Below are 19,076 nucleotides of genomic sequence, written 5' to 3'. Positions count from 1 at the left end.
CTTGAAGCGTCCCCATCACTATGGGAACGCCTCTGTGTTAGAATATACTGTCGGATCTGAGTTTTCACGAAGTGAAAACTCAGATCTAAAAAAGCTTTTATGCAGACGGATCTGTGGATCCGTCTGTGTGAAAGTAGCCACGGACACGGATCACGGACGCGGATGACAATCTTGTGTGCATCCGTGTTTTTTCACGGACCCATTGACTTGAACGGGTCCGTGAACCGGTGACAGGTCATATTTTTTTGACGGACAGGAAACACGGATCACGGACGCGGATGAACAACGGTGCATTTTCCCAGTTTTCAACGGACCCATTGAAAGTCAATGGGTCCGCATAAAATCACGGAAAACGGAACAAAGGACACGGATGCACACAACGGTCGTGTGCATGAGGCCATATTCTGTTATAACCCTGTGATAATGGAAAGGTATAACGGAATATACAACACATATGTGAACCCACCGTTTCTTGTGTATTAGGCCCATTTCACACATATATATACTGCCATCAGGCTCAGTTTCCCTTCGGCGTGGTGCAGAAAATGACGGAGGGGAACCGAAGCCAGAACTGATCCTGTGGGATAATTTACATACATTCGGCGCATCACTTATGACGCCGGATGTCAAATAGCACCAGACAGAAAAACGCTGCATGCTATATTTTCCTGTTTGGCACCATCAGTGTACAGAAGCTGGATCTCTGCACATATATCAGCTGTGTACGGGTCCCAACCAAAACAGCTTGAGGGCACAACTGATATATGGGAAGCGAGCCTTAAATTCCAGTAAAAGGGACTTCTAGGATTGGAAAAACATGGCTGCTTTCTTCCAAAAACATCACCACCCCTGTCCGTGGTTTTATCTGGTATTACAGCCCAGCTCCACTGGAGTAAATAGAGCAGAGCTGCAATACCACACACGGCCTGTGGACAGGGGTGGTGCTGTTTCTGAGAAGAAAGCAGTCATGTTTTCCTAATCCTATTCCACCCATTAAGGTACTCCAGCTGTTGTGAAACTACAACTCCCGACATGCACACTTGCTCCGCTGTTCTGAGATCTCCCATAGAAGTGAATAGAGCATGCTGGGAGCTGTAGTTTCATGACAGCCGGGGTGCCTAAGGTTGCTGATAGCTTTCCTATTACTTTACCTGTTTTGCAGCAGTGAAAATAACATTCTGAACCGGCGGCGTCCCTTGAGCTCTTAGTGTTGCATTAGCTGGTTAGAAATAAAAATGCAGAAAAAATGTCAGTATCCTAAACGAAAATCTTTGTGGAACATTCACACGCAGCAGATTTGTTGCAGTCATTTCTGTGACTGTCCCATTCATCTGAAAGGGCATTGCAGAAATCCATGCAAATTCCACAGAAACAATCCCATTTACATGTATGGAACTTTCAGTTGCAGAAATTTCTGCCGCATGTGAATATGCCCTAATTATTTTAATGCTATCCAGAGAATTTCAAAGGGCCCAATTTTGTAACCTCTAACCTCGTACTACACTGAAATCCTTTCCTGGTGTATAGTTGACATTAGTTCAGTAACATTCTTCTCAGGTTTTTGTTTCTAAGAAAAGATCAGAACTACCAGTAAGTACTAGCAAAAAAAATTTGGACAAATTTTAAAAATCATCAGTTGTCATTGCTCTTAATAGATGCTGTTAAAAAAATGTACATTGCTTTTACCGTTATTGAAGTGAATGGGACAAAAAATGAAAACCTGGATGGCAATGGATTATATTAATTCTCATTGACTTTAAGGTAGAAAAACATTAGAAAAAAAAAGTTGGACTAGACAGGTAGGGGTGTACAGAGATATCACAGGGCCCCATAGCAAAACATTTCATGGGGAAAATCTACTCTTGAGATTTCTGCCAAATTTTCTTTTCTTTTTAAGTGAAGGACTTTTTAATAAAAAAAAAAAAAAACACTCCACCTCACCCAAAATGTTCTGGATGTATGTCAGGACATGATTAAGTTATGCATTCCGCATCACGGATGCGGACCTTTTCACTTGAATGGGTCCGCAATCCGGAGCTGTGGTGGAACGGAGGCACAGAACCCCACGGAAGCACGACGGAGTGTTTCCGTGGTGTTTCTGTCTGTGCCTCGGCACCACAAAAAAATAGAACATGTTCTAATTTTTTACCGTGCGGAGCGATCACGGACCCTTTCAAGTTTAATGGGTCTCGATCCGTCCCGGCAGCTGCACAGATGTTGCCCGTGCATTGGGGACCGCAAATTGCGGTCCCCAATGCACGGAACTTCCGCACAGCGGCCGTGTGCATGAGGCCTAAGTGGTACTGTTATGTGATGTACCATATTACCTTGGGGTTACTTACCATTAGGGCTCATTCACACGACCGTATGAATGGTTCTGCAGACCCATTTATTTCAAGGAGGCCGCAAATGATGCGGACAGCACACCGTGTGCTGTCCGCATCCGTGCTTCCATTCCGAAGCCCCGCAAAAAAAGATAAAGCATGTCCTATTCTTGTCCACAATTGCGGACAAGAATAAGCATTTCTATCACATTGCTGACCATGTGCAGTCCGCAAATGGCGGACTGCACACGGACCGGTGTCCGTGTTTTGCGGATCCACAATTTGCGCAAAACACAGTCGTGTAAATGAGCCCTTAATGTCAGGCACATGGTGTTATCAATTTAATACCGCCATGTGCCTGACATTAATTATAAGCGACCCCATCAATTTTCTCATATAATGTAAGTCCCTCCCTCCTGTGATGCGGCTGACGCCACAGCACTATAGAGCAGTAAGTGGGCACTGATTGAGACCTTAACTGATAAGAACATGGCATACGGCATGTTCTCTGAGGTAGGTATCTGAGGAAGGAGGCGGACCGCCTCTAAAACGTGTCCTACTCGCCCAATTTTATTCCGTTTTTAACCTTATTTTTAATGTTTTTTTTAAATCAATAAAGTGTCATCTTATTTTTGGATAGCGGCCTAGTCAGCCCATATTTTCTGTCTACCTCCTACTATCATTGGGGCAGTTCTCCAGCTTCAGTGAGGAGGTGCAGCATTCCAACGTTCTGAACACATTTTCTACTGACTTGTGCCGGTCTATTGCACCTTTTCTGGTGAGTGCAACTGTTATCCTTACCCAGTAGCACCCATGCAGGCCCACACTTGTTTTTTTTATTGTATTATAATTTTATCCTCATATACTCACCTGTCTGTAGACCATCCCATGGTGGACGTGTTTACACTTATCACTTGGACATTGGTGTGAGAATCTATACCGAACGGTTATTTAGTTCCAATAATGGTTACATGGGGAGTGGCGCTACTTCTCTACACCTGCTGATTCCCACAAATCAGCATTAAATAGCGGTGACAAGTCTGCAGAATATTCCACCTTCCACCACCCCCACATTCTTTTTGTGCTCACTCTTTTTCACACTATGGCAGGGGCGGCAAACCCGCGGCTCCTTACAACTTCATTTGCGGCTCCTCCTCTCTGCAGCACTGCGGCTCGCAGGGGAGCGGACCAGCTAATCAGTGGCGGATTATAATAGTCGGCAACCCCAGGCCTGTTGTCTTTATGGGGTCCAACAACGCCCCTCATTGGTTTGGTGTCACAAAGTGTAAAGCGCAGCACTGCCGAGAGTTGCAGCACCACGCTAATAAGTACTCACAGCAGGCCTACAGTGATAACGTCCTGACGCTTGAGGACGTCCTGCGCGGGACTTAATCAGCACCGCCTCCTTGCAGGAGCAAGAAGAGAAGACCGATGCAGCGGGAGGTGGCTTTAAGGGTGAGCACATTGCTCACTGTACTGAACGCTCCATGGGCAACTTCTTCAACCACAAGCTTGCAGGTCATCAGTGCTGCCTGCAGCTTGAAGTGTAAGCTATGTGAGGCGCAATGTGCGGCTGGAAGATAACCCAGTCACAGTGGTTTAGAGGGACATTTTGACAGTCAGCCATATTTGTATTTCTGCAGTAACATAACGACTTTGTAACCTATCAAGAAACATCATGGCCAAAGGAAGAAAATTCTCTTCTGGTATGCTCACCTGTTGGCCATGTAGTTTTTTTGGGAGGCAGATAAGTGGCAATTAGGGATGAGCAAACTTCTGTTTTCAAGTTTGGCGTACAAGGTTCGGGTAAGAATTCCATTATGGATTTTGTTACCAGCGGATCCATAACGGAATTCTTAGATAACCCGAACCTTGTACGCCAAACTTGTAAACCGAAGTTTGCTTAACACTAGTGGCAATGCAAAATGGCCACAAAATTCACTTTTTATGACTGTAATTGCCTCCAAATGATAATGACACTGCTGCACTCGTATTTTATGCTACAAAATAATAATAATAAAAATAAAAAAAACTAATGTGAAGTATTATACACCCCTGTTTAATCATCCTCCCAATAGTTACACTTAATTAGCATGATTATCCACTACCCTACCACCGTACGACTCGTTGGCGATATTGTCTTTTAAAACAGCAAACACCCGGCCAATTTGCCATTTTTTCATCTCTTCACCTGCCTATGCCTCGTGCACACGGCCGTTGCCGTCGTGCACGGTCTCGATCCGTCTTGGCCGCGTGACAACGGCCCTGTGTATGAGGGCTTGAAAACATGAATAAAAATGTGATACACACCAAATTGACACGAAATTGGTATCAATAAAAGTTACAGTTCACCCCAAAAAAATGGGCCCTCACACGTAACTATAAAAAAAAGTTATAGGGGCCAGAATATAGTGATGAAAAGAAGAAAATCATTTTTTCCAAAGCTTTTATTTTTTTCCAGTATTAAAACTAATAAATAAATAAAAAAACATACATACAAGCTTGGTGTCACTATAATGACAGTTAGTAGGTGCAGGCCCGCGCTCTGACCTGACCCTGTGCACGTCAGGTCACTGTGGAGAGGGCGCCACAGTCCTCAGAGCAGTAGCAGCAGAGGAACAGCAGGATAAGCCTCCTACACATGGAGAACAGTCCACAGTTTTTTTTATTTAAGTACTGATTATGTGGGTCTTATCTGACATAGGGGTAGTATGAGCTCAGATAAGACCCCCAGATCCTCATCAGACCCACAGAATAAGCCCCCCAGTGCTCACATAAGACACCACAAATCAGACACCCCATGCTCATAACACCCCCCATGTCAGATCATCTGAGCACCGGGGCTTGTATGAGCATTGTGGGGGATCAGAGCATGGGGGTGTCTGATTTGTGATGTCTCATCTGAGTATTAGGGGTCTCATTTTGGAGGTCTGATGAAGATTGTTTTTTTTTTCATATTTTTCTCCTCTAAAACCTAGGTGTGTCTTACATAGGATGAAAAATAATTGGAGGAAACCAAATAAAACTAGGAATCCAAACAAAATCAAAGCCAGCCTCCACCCCTCAGTAAGGAGAACGCTGCAACGTCCCCACACTAAACATGGCAGTGTCAAGTGCCAAATGAATATATGAAGATGAGCACAGAACATTTCTACCGGAGTGGGAGGATTTGTATTTTTTCATTGAGAGGAAAGGGAAGCCATTCTGTCTGATATGCCAGACAGCAATATCACATTTCAAAGCTTCAACTCTTCAGCGCCACTTTGCCTCACAACATGCTAAAATGGACCACGACTTTCCGCCAGGTACCGAACTTCGCAAACACAAGCTAAATGCATTGAAACGCCACTCGGAACAACTGACTCAGTACTTTAAGAAGCTTACAAAACATTCAGAAACTGTCACTCTTGCATCCTATCAACTGGCATGGAATATCGCTCGTGCCAAAAAAACATAAAATGAAGGGGAATTTGTGAAAAGTTGCCTTAGTGACGCAATTGCAATCTTGTCTCCAGAAGAAGAACGTTTGAATTGAATGGTTTCAGACCTCCAATTTTCACGACATACAGTCGAATATCAGACATTAACAGTGCCGTTGAAACCCAGCTGTACTCTGACCTTGAGAGATGCCAGTATTTCAGTATGGCACTGGATGAGTCTACTGATATACAAGACAAGCCTCAGTTGGCCAATTTTTGTACGGTCTGTATCAGACAACTGTACAATAAAAGAAGAGATACTTGATATTGTCCCGTTAACAGACAGAACTCGTGGCATCGATATGAAAGAGACCCTGATGACTGTAGTTGAAAAGGCAAATTTGCCATTATCAAAACTTACAGCCATAACCACAGATGGAGCACCGTCTATGATAGGATTTGTGAATGCCCTTGTCGGGCTATGTAAATGTGGTGACCAATTTCCAGAATTTTGGACATTTCATTGCATTATTCATCAGGAGCAACTGGTGTCTAAAAAGCTAAATTTAGACTACGTCATGATGCCTGTTCTGGAAATTGTCAATTTTATTCGCACTCGTGCGCTTAATCACAGACAGTTCAGAAATCTCATTGCAGACCTTGATGAGAACCTTCCCAGTGATTTGCCACCTCACTGCTCTGTAAGGTGGATTTAGGCTGGGCTCAGACCTGAGCGTATTTGATATGCGCGTTTAACGTGCGTTTTTGTCGCACGTTTTTGTCCATAGTCAACGCGTGTATTACGCGCGTTTGTGTGATTAACAGCAGTGTCCTATGGCTGCAAACGCGCGACAAAACGCCCCAAAGAAGCTCAAGAACTTGTTTGAGCCTAGGGCGTTTTTCAGCGTAGGGCGCTGTAAAACGCTCAAGTGAGAACCAGGGCCATAGGGAAGCATTGGTTTTCATGTGTTGAGCGTTTTACAGCGCGTTTGAACGCGCTGTAAAACGCTCAAGTGTGAACCCAGCCTTAAAGAGGTAAGGTGATATCTCATTTTTTTGAACTTTTGAGTCAGGTAAAGTTGTTTCTGGAAGAAAAACACAAAGACTATCCTGTGCTCTCTGATTCCCAGTGGATTTTGGATCTGGCATTTCTGGTGGACATGCTGCACCACCTGGATAGACTCAACCTTGAGCTCCAAGGGAAATTAAAGATGCTGCCCGATCTAGTGCAAACAGTTTTTGGATTTGTTAACAAACTCAAGCTTTTTAAAACTCATCTGAGAAAGGGAGAACTAACACATTTCCCCTCTGTGTCAAATGCAAGTGCCCAAGCTGCTAAGATCCTAAAAAGGAGAACTTCTTACTATGCAGAACTTCTTGAAAACCTACAACAGACCTTTGAGGACAGATTCCAGGATCTACAACTGAAGAGGCCACAAATTACATTCCTCGTTAAAGGGATTCTGTCATGAGATTTTACCCCTATAACCTAAACATATGCCCATGTCCGTACTAATAACCTGAATCCTAAGCTGGCCTTATTAAACCTGCTTGTGGCTCTATTAGCCCAAAAAACTGGTTTTTATAACCTGTCAATTACCTACCTAAGGTGCCCAAGGGGACGTCCGTTAATACAGGGTGCATGGCCTCACCCATTGCCGTCTGGTGCCCAGCGCCGCCTTCCCTGTCTTAATCGCTGTGCGGACTCCTGGCAGCGGCTTCGTTGAGCGAAGTGCGCATGCGCATCAGGCCGGCGCATGCGCACTTCGCTCAACGAAGCTGCTGCCAGGATTCCGCACGGGCGCATCAGGCTGAGCCTAGTACACATGCGCGGGATCTGGCAGAGGGACCGGAGGATTGCGGAGGCAGCGCTGAGGTGAGGAAGGCGGCACTGTAGACAGGGAGGGCGGCGATTAAGACAGGGAAGGCGGCACTGGGCACTAGATGGCGATGGGTGCGGCCGGGCACCCTGTATTAACGGACGTCCCATTGGGCACCTTAGGTAGGTGATTGACAGGTTATAAAAAACTGTTTTTTGGGCTAATAGAGCCACAAACCTATAAGCCTAAACCTATAAGGCCAGCTTAGGATTCAGTTATTAGTTATTAGTACGGACATGGGCATATGTTTAGGTTATAGGGGTAAAATCTCATGACAGAATCCCTTTAACCCTTTTGCTGCCGATTCAGATTGTTTGAAACCCCCGCTGGTGACAGATCAAGCAACAACTCAAATTGAGATGATTTAACTTTTGGAAGATGACCGACTCAATTCTGAGTGAGGGAACCCTGGAGTTTTGGAAAATCGTGCCTATGGAGAGGTATCCCAATGTAAAATGAGCTGCACTGAAGCTTCTGTCAATGTTTGGCTCAATTTATGTTTGTAAATCTGTTTTTCCCACCCTGAAACATGTAAAATCAAAACATCTCTCTGTTCTTACTGACACACATGTTAAAGAATAGCTTCGAGTAGCAACGACTGAATACAAGCCAGATTTGAAACACATTGTGAAAAACAAAGATTGCCAGAAATCTCACTAAAGTTGTCTACATTACAGGTATTGCTGAAGAAACGCTGGACCATAGGAGTCAAGCAAACGTGTGGACAACACAGGGCGGAAGATCACAACCAGGTGTCAAGTGAATCAAGTGAATACATTTATTTTCACTTGACACCTGGTTGTGATCTTGCGCCCTGTGTTGTCCACACGTTTGCTTGACTCCTATGGTCCAGCGTTTCTTCAGCACTACCGATTGGTGGTTTGGCTCCCCCCCCAAGGTTTTTGGACAAGTACGGCTGCACCAACCAACAACTATCTCCACCCAGCCCATATTGGTGCAACCAGAACAGGTGAGCAAACCACCTCCCTTTTGGGAAGGCACTAATGTTTGACTTACTCACCCTATGAGCACCTTCTCCTCTTTTTGCCAATATTTGCTACATTACAGGTAGGAGAGGTGGTTTAAATGCACTTTTAAATGTTTGAAAACTCAATTGCAGTAATACTGTCGTGTGCACGCATATTTGTGTAAATGTATAGCTTGTGGCTCTTTGTGTCCGTAAGGCAGGCCACCCCTGCACTATGGAGTGCCCTTCTTTGTCCCTAGATTTACTATTTCTTTTAAATGACTCATGGTAAATGTACAGTATCTAATCATAAAAAAGGTTGTCCCAGAATTAAAGGGGTTATGCAGCAATTTTTATTGATGACCTATCCTCAGGACAGGTCATCAACATCTGATTGGTGGGGGTCCGACACCTGAGACTCCTGCCGATCAGCTGGTGCTCCATGCCAGCGCTGCTTCCTGGTCATTACACGGCACGTTGTCTCAGAAGTGCAGTGTAATGACGAGTACTCGCTCCATTTTTTTTAAGTGACTCAAATTGAAAAATTGTCATGTTTTGTGTGATTTAAGAGAGAAATGTAATATATAATTGTGGGACAACCTAATGAATTGTACTGTGAATAATAAACCATACCCTCGAATTCAAAAGTGTCATACATATCCTTAGCAATCTCAAAAACTTTCTCAGTTTTCATGTTTCTGTACAATCATACATGATCAGGGGCGGATTGGCCATAGATCTTACAGGGAAATTTCACGGTGGGGGTCGCCTGAGTCCTCCTCACGGTTGGCCAGTGGAAGTTTTTGGGGCAGTATTATTGGCTCTTTTGGGGTGGCATAATGTGCCACAATATGGTATTACTGGCCCTGTCTACTTGTGTTGGCACTGCCTTCTATCAATTTGGACCCGACTACAAAATGGGGCCACTTTTAGTATTTTTTCCAGGGCCACTTTAAGTTCCCAGTCCATCGCTGTACATGATACATAGTTCTCCAAAACTAAATCATAACAACTTAACAGCAGTTACTTAATTGGACCTTACCAAACACAGAAATGTCCACATTGATATATGCTGCAGTCCTGTCCCTTAGTTTACTGTAGTAGTCCTACACAGAAAAGGAAGGAAATGATCTGTTAGTCCATAAAAACCTAATAAACAGCTTCTAGCGCTCCATAGTTAGATTGTATCTGATCCAGTGTTTTAATGGTCAGTTAATGATACCCACTGCACTGAGAGTGGTAGCTAGGCATTCCTTCAAGATTCAAGAGGTGCCAGGACCTACAGATGTAGTAGAGTTAACACACATGCTTTATGAGTCGTGTCATCTAAACGAAATGTGTCAAGCAAATGCCTTCAATGGCTTTTGTTTCAAGATAATGCGATGAGTTAAGAACAGTTAAGAAATTTGAGTTACGATTGTGTGTTAACTCTGCTACATCATATTTAATGTAAATAAAATGTAAATGTAATAAAATAGATCCTATATCCCCTCTGCTGCAGCCACATAGCAGTATACCCTATATGACCGCTGCAGCCATGAGGTATACTGGCCTCAGCAGTCTCGTTATGAGTACTGGCTGCAGCAGTCAATTAGGCTACATGGCTGTCACTGCTTCAGCCGTGTAAACACAGACCGGAGGTGAGAACTGGAGCGGCGGTGCTGGAAGTCGTGAGTATATGTTCTTTTATTACTTCATCACATTTAAGGGTTTAAGGGGGTATTTGAAATAAGTCCAACAGCCCCTTTCAGTTTGCTGCCCAATCCGTTATCTCAGTACATTGGCCAAAATAGAGGGGTTTGTTCGCACCCAACCCCTGCTTTCATGTGCATATCCCCCATCAATGCCCACTGACTGCTCCTCTTTCTGAGCCAAGTCATTTTAGTTAAACCACAGTATTGGAACAGCACACCAGTTAATAGGGTACAGCCGCACAGACGGATCTTCTACTGTGGAATTTGGGCTACATACAGATTTATGTACAGTGATGTCACAGTAATAGGATAACAGATACAAAGACTCCAGCCAAGTCGTATTTAGTGCAATTTGTTTTATTTGCATATCAATGGTGGTTGCTGCGGCGGAGTGACGTTTCGGCACCTCCGTGCCTTCATCAGACTAGTGCCGCTGGTGGAGGGAGTCACAAAGGGGTGGACGCAGTCGAGAGTAAACATGCGGTAGTACCGCTGACAGGTATAGGCGCCTATACCTGTCAGCGGTACTACCGCATGTTTACTCTCGACTGCGTCCACACCTTTGTGACTCCCTCCACCAGCGGCACTAGTCTGATGAAGGCACGGAGGTGCCGAAACGTCACTCCGCCGCAGCAACCACCATTGATATGCAAATAAAACAAATTGCACTAAATACGACTTGGCTGGAGTCTTTGTATCTACTATAGAAGGGGTGGGAACCCTACTCCAGCTCCAAACATCCACTGAGTGCTACAAGGGCTCTGCTTGTACATAGTAATAGGATAACATGCACAGTGATGTCACAGTAATAGGATAACATGCACAGTGATGTCACAGTAATAGGATAACATGCACAGTGATGTCACAGTAATAGGATAACATGCACAGTGATGTCACAGTAATAGGATAACATGCACAGTGATGTCACAGTAATAGGATAACATGCACAGTGATGTCACAGTAATAGGATAACATGCACAGTGATGTCACAGTAATAGGATAACATGCACAGTGATGTCACACGGCAGAGAAAAACAAATCAAAATAACAGTAAAGAGATAAAGAAACGTCACAGTACAGGGATAGTGCACACAGGTATGTTAGAATGGTTGGGTTATGCACACAGTGATGTTACAGTACAGGGATGGTGCACACAGTAATGTTAGGCTACTTTCACACTAGCGTTTTCCGGTATTGAAATCCGTCATAGGGTCTCAATACCAGAAAAAAAACGCTTCCATTTTGTCCCCATTTATTGTCAATGGGGACAAAACGTAACTGGACAGAACGGAGTGCTCCAAAATGCATTCCGTTCTGTTCTCATGCCAGAGAGCAAACTGCAGCATGCTGCGGTTTGCTTTCTGACCTGAGATGCAGAGCAAAACGGATCCGTCATGACCCCCAATGCAAGTCAATGGGGACGGATCCGTTTTCTCTGGCACAATCTGACACAATAGAAATGGATCCGTCCCCCATTGACCTTCCAAGTTCATGACGGATCCGTCTATGTTAAAGATAATACAACCGGATCTGTTCATAACGGATGCAGATGGTTGTATTATCAGTAACAGAAGCGCTTTTGCCGGATCCAGCAAAAACGCTAGTGTGAAAGTAGCCTTAGAATGGCTGGGTTATGCACACAGTGATTTTACAGTACAGGGATAATCAAGTTCAAGGATAATATGTACAGTGATAACACAGTAGATGGTTAATTCACACAGTGATGTCACAGTAGAGGGATAATGCACACAGTGATGTCACAGTAGATGGTTAATTCACACAGTGATGTCACAGTAGAGGGATAATGCACACAATGATGTCACTAGAAGGATAGAAACGAAGAATGTTGGCAGATAAGAACCATTTGGCCCATCTAGTCTGCCCAATATACTGAGTACTATGGATAGCCCCTGGCCCTATCTTATATGAAGGATGGCCTTATGCCTATCCCATGCATGCTTAAACTCCTTCACTGTATTTGCAGCTACCACTTCTGCAGGAAGGCTATTCCATGCATCCACTACTCTCTCAGTAAAGTAATACTTCCTTATATTACTTTTAAACCTCTAATTTAACACTATGTCCTCTTGTAGCAGTTTTTCTTCTTTTAACTATTCTCTCCTCTTTTACCTTGTTGATTCCCTTTATGTATTTAAAAGTATAGGATAATGCATACAAGAAAGGTCACTGTGCACACTGTGATATTATAGCATAGGAAATATAATGATGTCATGGTATAATGCACACATGATGTCACAGCGCAGGAATAATGTACAAAGTAATGGATAATGCACACAGCAGGGTCCTATAGTAAAACCTAGGTGTTTCTGATTCTTATATTACAATGGGAAGTTCTAAAGTAAAGGGCCATTCACACTGTGGTTTTTTCTTTGGAATTTTGGTGCAGACGGACAATCCACGAAATTTCACTGAAATCCCTCTGGCAGGTGTTTTCTTTCTGCCTCTCATTTTCAATTTCAATGGGAGGCAGCGCCGCTCAGCCATCCTCAGTGCTGCCTTCCATTGAAGTGACCAGCACCCATGAAATATGCCACTTTCCTTGAGAATTTAAGTTTCAAGGTCCTTGCACTGAGGGGCTCCTGCCACTGTCCTTCTGCCTGCCATACTAACCTGGTGGGAGAAACATCTAGATTTAGGCCTCTTTCACACGAACGTATTCATTCCATGGCCATATTGCGGGCCGCATGCGGCGGTTCTGCAATACATGGGTCACCAGCCATGTGCATTCCGCATCACGGATGTGGATCCATTCACTTGAATGGGTCCGCAAATCCGGAGATGCGGTGCAGAACAGAGCACGGAACGGAACCCCACGGAAGCACTACGGAGTGCTTCTGTAGTGTTCCGATCCGTGCTTTCGTTCCGCAAAAAAGTAGAACTTGTTCTATCTTTTTGCAGAACGGACGGATCGTGGACCCCATTCAAGTGAACGGGTCCGCGATCCCCATGCGGCTGCCCTACCGTTGGTGCCCGTGCATAACGCAGCCTTAGCAGGAGAGCTTGTGCTTTAACTGCCTGAATATTTCTGACAGAGTTAGAAATTTGGGCAAATGTGACATTAGATATTGTGAACTGACCTTTTTATATAATACGCTGCTAATACACTTTAGCATTAGGACAGACATCATGGCAAGGCGAGAGATAGCATAATATTTTTACCTCTGCAAATTCTGTAGATCCAATTAAACCAAATTCTTCTGCTCCCCAGCTTCCAAAAATGATAGTTCGACGTGGACGCCATTTGCCTATTAACAGGAAATGTCTTGAGATATGAGGGGATTTGGGAGTCTGGGAAGAGTCTGGGAAGGCTAAATGACAGTCCCTATGACTAGGTGGACTGTTGTTCACAAAAGAACGTAAAGAAACAGGGAAATCCATTTTTAACAATTTGACAGACCGATGACTTACATTACCTAGTATTTTTTTTAAAAATTTTAAATTACTGTTCATCCAAATAATCATCATGTTGTAAAATACGCATCAACTATACTAGATATCATATCAGAAATGATCTCCCAAAGTCCACCCTACATCATGGGCTCGCTGGTTATCACACATGATAAGACAACCAATAAGCAGGTTATGATAATACTATAATAATAATACAGGTTATCTGTATTTTAGCTGGCACTAGTTACTGATAAGCATACATGCAAGGAATATTACAAAGGAGCATCAGAGGACAGTAAGGGGTGTTACCTGCTTTGACCTTTGTTCCAAGCACCCTTGTAACTTCCAGCATGACTGCGGTACCGCTGCTGGGGTCTATTGCTCCATGGACCCAGCTGTCTCTGTGATTACCGTACATGATGTACCTATCTGTAAGCACACACAGGGCATTGAGATGCATTGGGACATTTAGGGATATCCTTATTATTGCACAGATTATCATAATATAGATATAGATTCATTATTTTCAGTTCTTTGCATGATAATCTCCCAGTGTATATGCACAAAATGATAAACCGGGCTCACCAGTACAGGGCACAGTGTACTAGGTAATAGAAACCTAAATCACGATGGCCATCATTTGGTGGAATCGGCTGACCATGTAATGTGTATGGGAGCAGCTGATGGAAGGAAAGAAGGGCTGGGACTAGAGTTGGAAGATGAGCGACTCCCAGTACTTACCCTTTAAAGGGGGTTTCCAGGGTCCTGATATTGATGGCCTGTGCTCAGGATAGCTCATTAATACCTGGTCGATGAGGGTCTCAAACCCCTCCCAATGAGCTGTTCCCTGGAACTAGCACTGTGAATGGTAGAGGAAGCATGGCTCCATTCAACGTGTAGTGACCATACCAGTTCAGCTGTAATGGAAGTAAAGAGGGCTCAGCTGCAGTAAACCAGTGTGACCAGTACACTTTGAATGGAGCTGGGTTTCCTGTTCCAGTCACAGCGCCAGTTCCAGCTTCGGCCGGGGTACGGCATGTTAGACCCTCACCAATGACCTGAGGGTAGGGCATCAATATCAGGAGCCAGGAAAACCCCTTTAATAGATATTGGCTGAAATCATCAGCTATCCTGAGATGTGTGTCTTAGTGAATACATGCATGAAAAAAAGAATGCTGGACCTGTAATGAACAGCAGAGGGCACTTAAACAAGAACGCAGTGCACAGGTAGGGGGATTCAGGCCCAGAAGTGTGGTGGGCACATGAGTGGTGTATAAGTGTGCAGCCAAGGGAAAAATCTTTATACATGTAATCTTTACACTGCCTGGGCCTGTCAATCAAAGTGCAGAGGAGCTGAGCCTCTAGGAGTAACGATAACGCCCCCATTGCTCCTACAGGCTCATTTGCATATATTAAAACATAATCTTTCTCAGCAATGCAGGCACATATGGACATGGGACCAACACAGATGTCTTCAGCTGCCAAGCGCACATGTAACAGGTCAGACAGTGTCAGGTATAAATCTGCTGACAGATGCTATATCTGTCATCATCTGTTTTGTTGTCTGACACAAATGCATGGAAGATTAAGTGACAGATGTAATACTACAGGTAAAATTCCAAGATCGTGGTGCCAGATTCCCTTTAAGAGGTCCCCCCAGAAGAAGCCATGGCATAACAAATGTTGAGATTGGATGCTTTTTGTATGTTTGCTAGTACAAAGTTTTAGGGCTAGCATTTGCAATTTTGTTAGGCTACTATAGCCTTTTGCTATTTTACAGTGAAGTATTTACCTATCACTAGCTAATCCTTTATGTGGTATCTATCTAACATAGTAACATAGTACATAAGGCCGAAAAAAGACATCTGTCCATCCAGTTCGGCCTGTTATCCTGCAAGTTGATCCAGAGGAAGGCAAAAAAAAACAACTGTGAGGTAGAAGCCAATTTTTCCCCACTTAAGGGAATCAGGCAATCAGAATAACTCCCTGGATCAACGACCCCTCTCTAGTAGCCATAACCTGTAATATTATTACACTCCAGAAATACATCCAGGCCCCTCTTGAATTCCTTTAGTGAACTCACCATCACCACCTCCTCAGGCAGAGAGTTCCATAGTCTCACTGCTCTTACCGTAAAGAATCCTCTTCTATGTTTGTGTACAAACCTTCTTTCCTCCAGACGCAGAGGATGTCCCCTTGTCACAGTCCTGGGGATAAATAGATGATGGGAGAGATCTCTGTACTGACCCCTGATATATTTATGCAACGTCCGACAGTGAAAAGGGGTCCCTTTTAAGAGGGATAAGTGTTTTGTGACGCCAGTTGCAATGAAGCAACAACAGAACAGAGTTCTTTAAGATGAACCTGTACCCCAGTGTAGGAATGGCCGAGTGGTAAAGGGTGGCCTAAAATGTCCCTTTAAGTGTACTTGTGTCACGGTGCTCCTACCTGGATACGCTGGACCCCAGGAGTTAATTAGAAGAAGAAAACCGCAGCACTCCAACTTCTTAATATATTTCGGTGTTTATTCCTCACCCAATATGCAACGTTTCGACTCCAGTGAGTCATTGTCAAGCACAGTGCAATACAACAAATGACACAAATTTATACACGTCACCTGAAGCTGATTGGGTGGGTGGTCCACCCCTAAAATGCCAACCCCTCCCCCCATTGCTGATTCGCTATCTTACCAAAAGGACAATAAGGGGGTATAACACAATAAACAAATTCATTAATACTTATCAGAATAGTGATATAATCCTCCACTTACATGTGACAGTAGGGGTCCATACAGAGACCTGTTTATATGTGGCTCATGGCTGCATCTGGCGAGTTGATCGGCGTTCGCGCTCCACGTGTATCAGGATAGTTACAGTTTCCGGTGAAATAGGGATGAGAATGGGGACGGACCTCTCTCCAGGGATGGGGATAGAGGTTCTCCCTACCCACATCACCCTTGAGTGAATGATGTAGGAACTGATGGCCCTAACATCCAGGACTGAAGTCATGGTGTGATGGGTTTTTATATACGGTTCCCCTGTGTGAATGGCAGGTTTGTCATAATGGCCTTGATATCCCACTTCTTGAGAGGTACCCCTCAGCAGTCTCCAACCCTACTTCCTCTTTTGGAATTACGTTATTTTTAACATTTCATATGGAATACCACTCTCACTCTATGGAAAAGTAGCTGTTTTCTCTCTTTGTCTGCAGCGATTGACCAGTCGTCAGCGATAGGATCTCTTGTGAACAAAAGGCTTCCCCCTTACTTAATGATAGACATGTATGACAAGCATTTTGATGGCATGTAGTTGCTACAGGTCGACAGCTGGCCTGTTTTTTGCCGCACCTCCCATTAGCCAGTACATTCCAACTTAGGAGGATGGATTGCTCGGAAGCCCTTCAGCATGGTTACCGGAAGTATCGGTGGTGCTGTTGCCGGAAACTGTAACTATCCTGATACACGTGGACCACGAACGCCGATCAACACGCCAGATGCAGCCATGAGCCACATATAAGCAGGTCTCTGTATGGTCCCCTACAGTCACATGTAAGTGGAGGATTATATCACTATACTGATAAGTATTAATGAATTTGTTTATTGTGTTATACCCCCTTATTGTCCTTTTGGTAAGATAGCGAATCAGCAATGGGGGGAGGGGTTGGCACTCTAGGGGTGGACCACCCACCCAATCAGCTTCAGGTGACATGTATAAATTTGTGTAATTTGTTGTATTGCACTGTGCTTGACAAAGACTCACTGGAGTCGAAACGTTGCATGTTGGGTGAGGAATAAACACCGAAATATATTGAGAAGTTGGACTGCTGCGGTTTTCCTCTTCTAATTTGGTACTTTGGGGACCCAAGGTCAGGATCCGACACCGCTGGCACCGCCACTAAATGGACTGATTGAAAACATCTCAACAGGTAGTGCTGTCCTTCTCTTTTCTTTTTGGACCCCAGGAGTTGTCATCCGAAGCAGACAAATAGGGTGAATAATTGAGGGATTTGGAGAAATGATCCAGACCTTGTGATGAACTTCAATAACAGCTTTACTTTTGGTAAACGTTTCCACAACAGTTTACAGACTTTCTCTTGATCCCAGCAGGCTTTAGCATATAATACTCTGGCAGGCAAACACAACTCTGCTACATCTGTGGCTCTCTGGCTCTGCTGTACTGACAGGCTTGCTGTGTAACTTTGCTTTTGCTGTATGCTGCAACTTCTCTCTGTGTCTGTCTCTAGGTTTGTCTAGGGAATCTCCTCCTGGTTCGGAGGCTTCAAGCTGTGGCCTCTATATCCAGCAGAGGTGCTCTAGCTGGCTCGCTTTGCTTGGCTGGGGCACGTCCAGCAGGGACGTGCACCTGCTGCACACCCTTCCCCTAGCTGGGGGTGTACTAGACTGACCTCTAACTAACTAGTCCCCTCCCCTCTTTAGAGGGAGAGTCAAAATGGAAAGAAGGGTTCAATTCTCTCTAACTGTAGCTCTGCCATGTTTGCTGCCACCTATTGGTAAACCAGGTGAACTAAATGATAACATAACAGATACAAGAAATAGGAAATGCACATTGTGAAGGAGTTGGAATAAATACATATGATGACATGAGGTTAACCAATAAAGACAGTAGCTAGGTGCAAATGTGGCAATGCCACTCTGGGGCGTTACATTTATACATAGTAATTAGATATCCTCTCAGTCGTCTTTTTTCTAAAGTGAATAACTCTAATTTTGATAATCTTTCAGGATACTGTAGTCCCCCCATTCCAGTTATTACTTTAGTTGCCCTCCTCTGAACCCTATCCAGCTCTTCTATGTCTGCCTTGTTCACAGGAGCCCAGAACTGTACACAGTACTCCATGTGTGGTTTGACTAGTGATTTGTAAAGTGGCAGGACTATGCTCTCATCACTGGCATCTATGCCCCTTTTGATGCAACCCATTATCTTACTGACCTTGGCAGCAACTGTCTGACACTGGTTTCTACAGCAAAGTTTGCTGTTCACTAAAATTCCTAGGTCCTTTTCCAGGTCAGTGTTACCGAGTGTTTTACCATTTAGTATGTACGGGTGACTTGCATTATTCCTTCCCATGTGCATAACCTTACATTTGTAAGTGTTAATCCTCATCTGCCACTTATCTGTCCAAGCCTCCAATCTATCCAGATCCCTCTGTAGTAGTATACTGTCCTCTTCAGTGTTAATTACTTTACGCAGTTTAGTGTAATCTGCTAAAATTGATATTTTACTGTGCAAGCCTTCTACAAGATCATTAATAAAAATATTAAAGATAATAGGGCTCAATACTGATCCCTGTGGTACTCCACTAGTGACAGTGACCCAATCTGAGTATGTACCGTTAATAACCACCCTCTGTTTTCTATCATT

At 44.1% G+C, this 19,076-nt stretch overlaps 1 protein-coding gene across 1 annotated transcript in view; it reads right to left on the bottom strand.

Moving 5' to 3' along the window:
* The window catches only part of NAALADL1 (N-acetylated alpha-linked acidic dipeptidase like 1), a 93,268-nt gene that overhangs the window by 33,299 nt on the left and 40,893 nt on the right, over nucleotides 1-19,076 (bottom strand). Inside the window, exons 9-12 of the mRNA XM_040410250.1 lie at nucleotides 14,005-14,124; nucleotides 13,465-13,550; nucleotides 9,633-9,696; nucleotides 1,152-1,219 (exon numbers count right to left, since the gene is read on the bottom strand). Coding sequence (XP_040266184.1) covers nucleotides 1,152-1,219; nucleotides 9,633-9,696; nucleotides 13,465-13,550; nucleotides 14,005-14,124 — 338 coding nt within the window. The remainder of the gene's footprint in view (nucleotides 1-1,151; nucleotides 1,220-9,632; nucleotides 9,697-13,464; nucleotides 13,551-14,004; nucleotides 14,125-19,076) is intronic.

Source organism: Bufo bufo, chromosome 10 (assembly GCF_905171765.1).
Source record: "Bufo bufo chromosome 10, aBufBuf1.1, whole genome shotgun sequence".
NCBI classification, from domain to species: domain Eukaryota; kingdom Metazoa; phylum Chordata; class Amphibia; order Anura; family Bufonidae; genus Bufo; species Bufo bufo.
The sequence above is the reverse complement of the archived record's forward strand: the minus strand, read 5'-3'. Positions and strand labels throughout refer to the sequence as shown.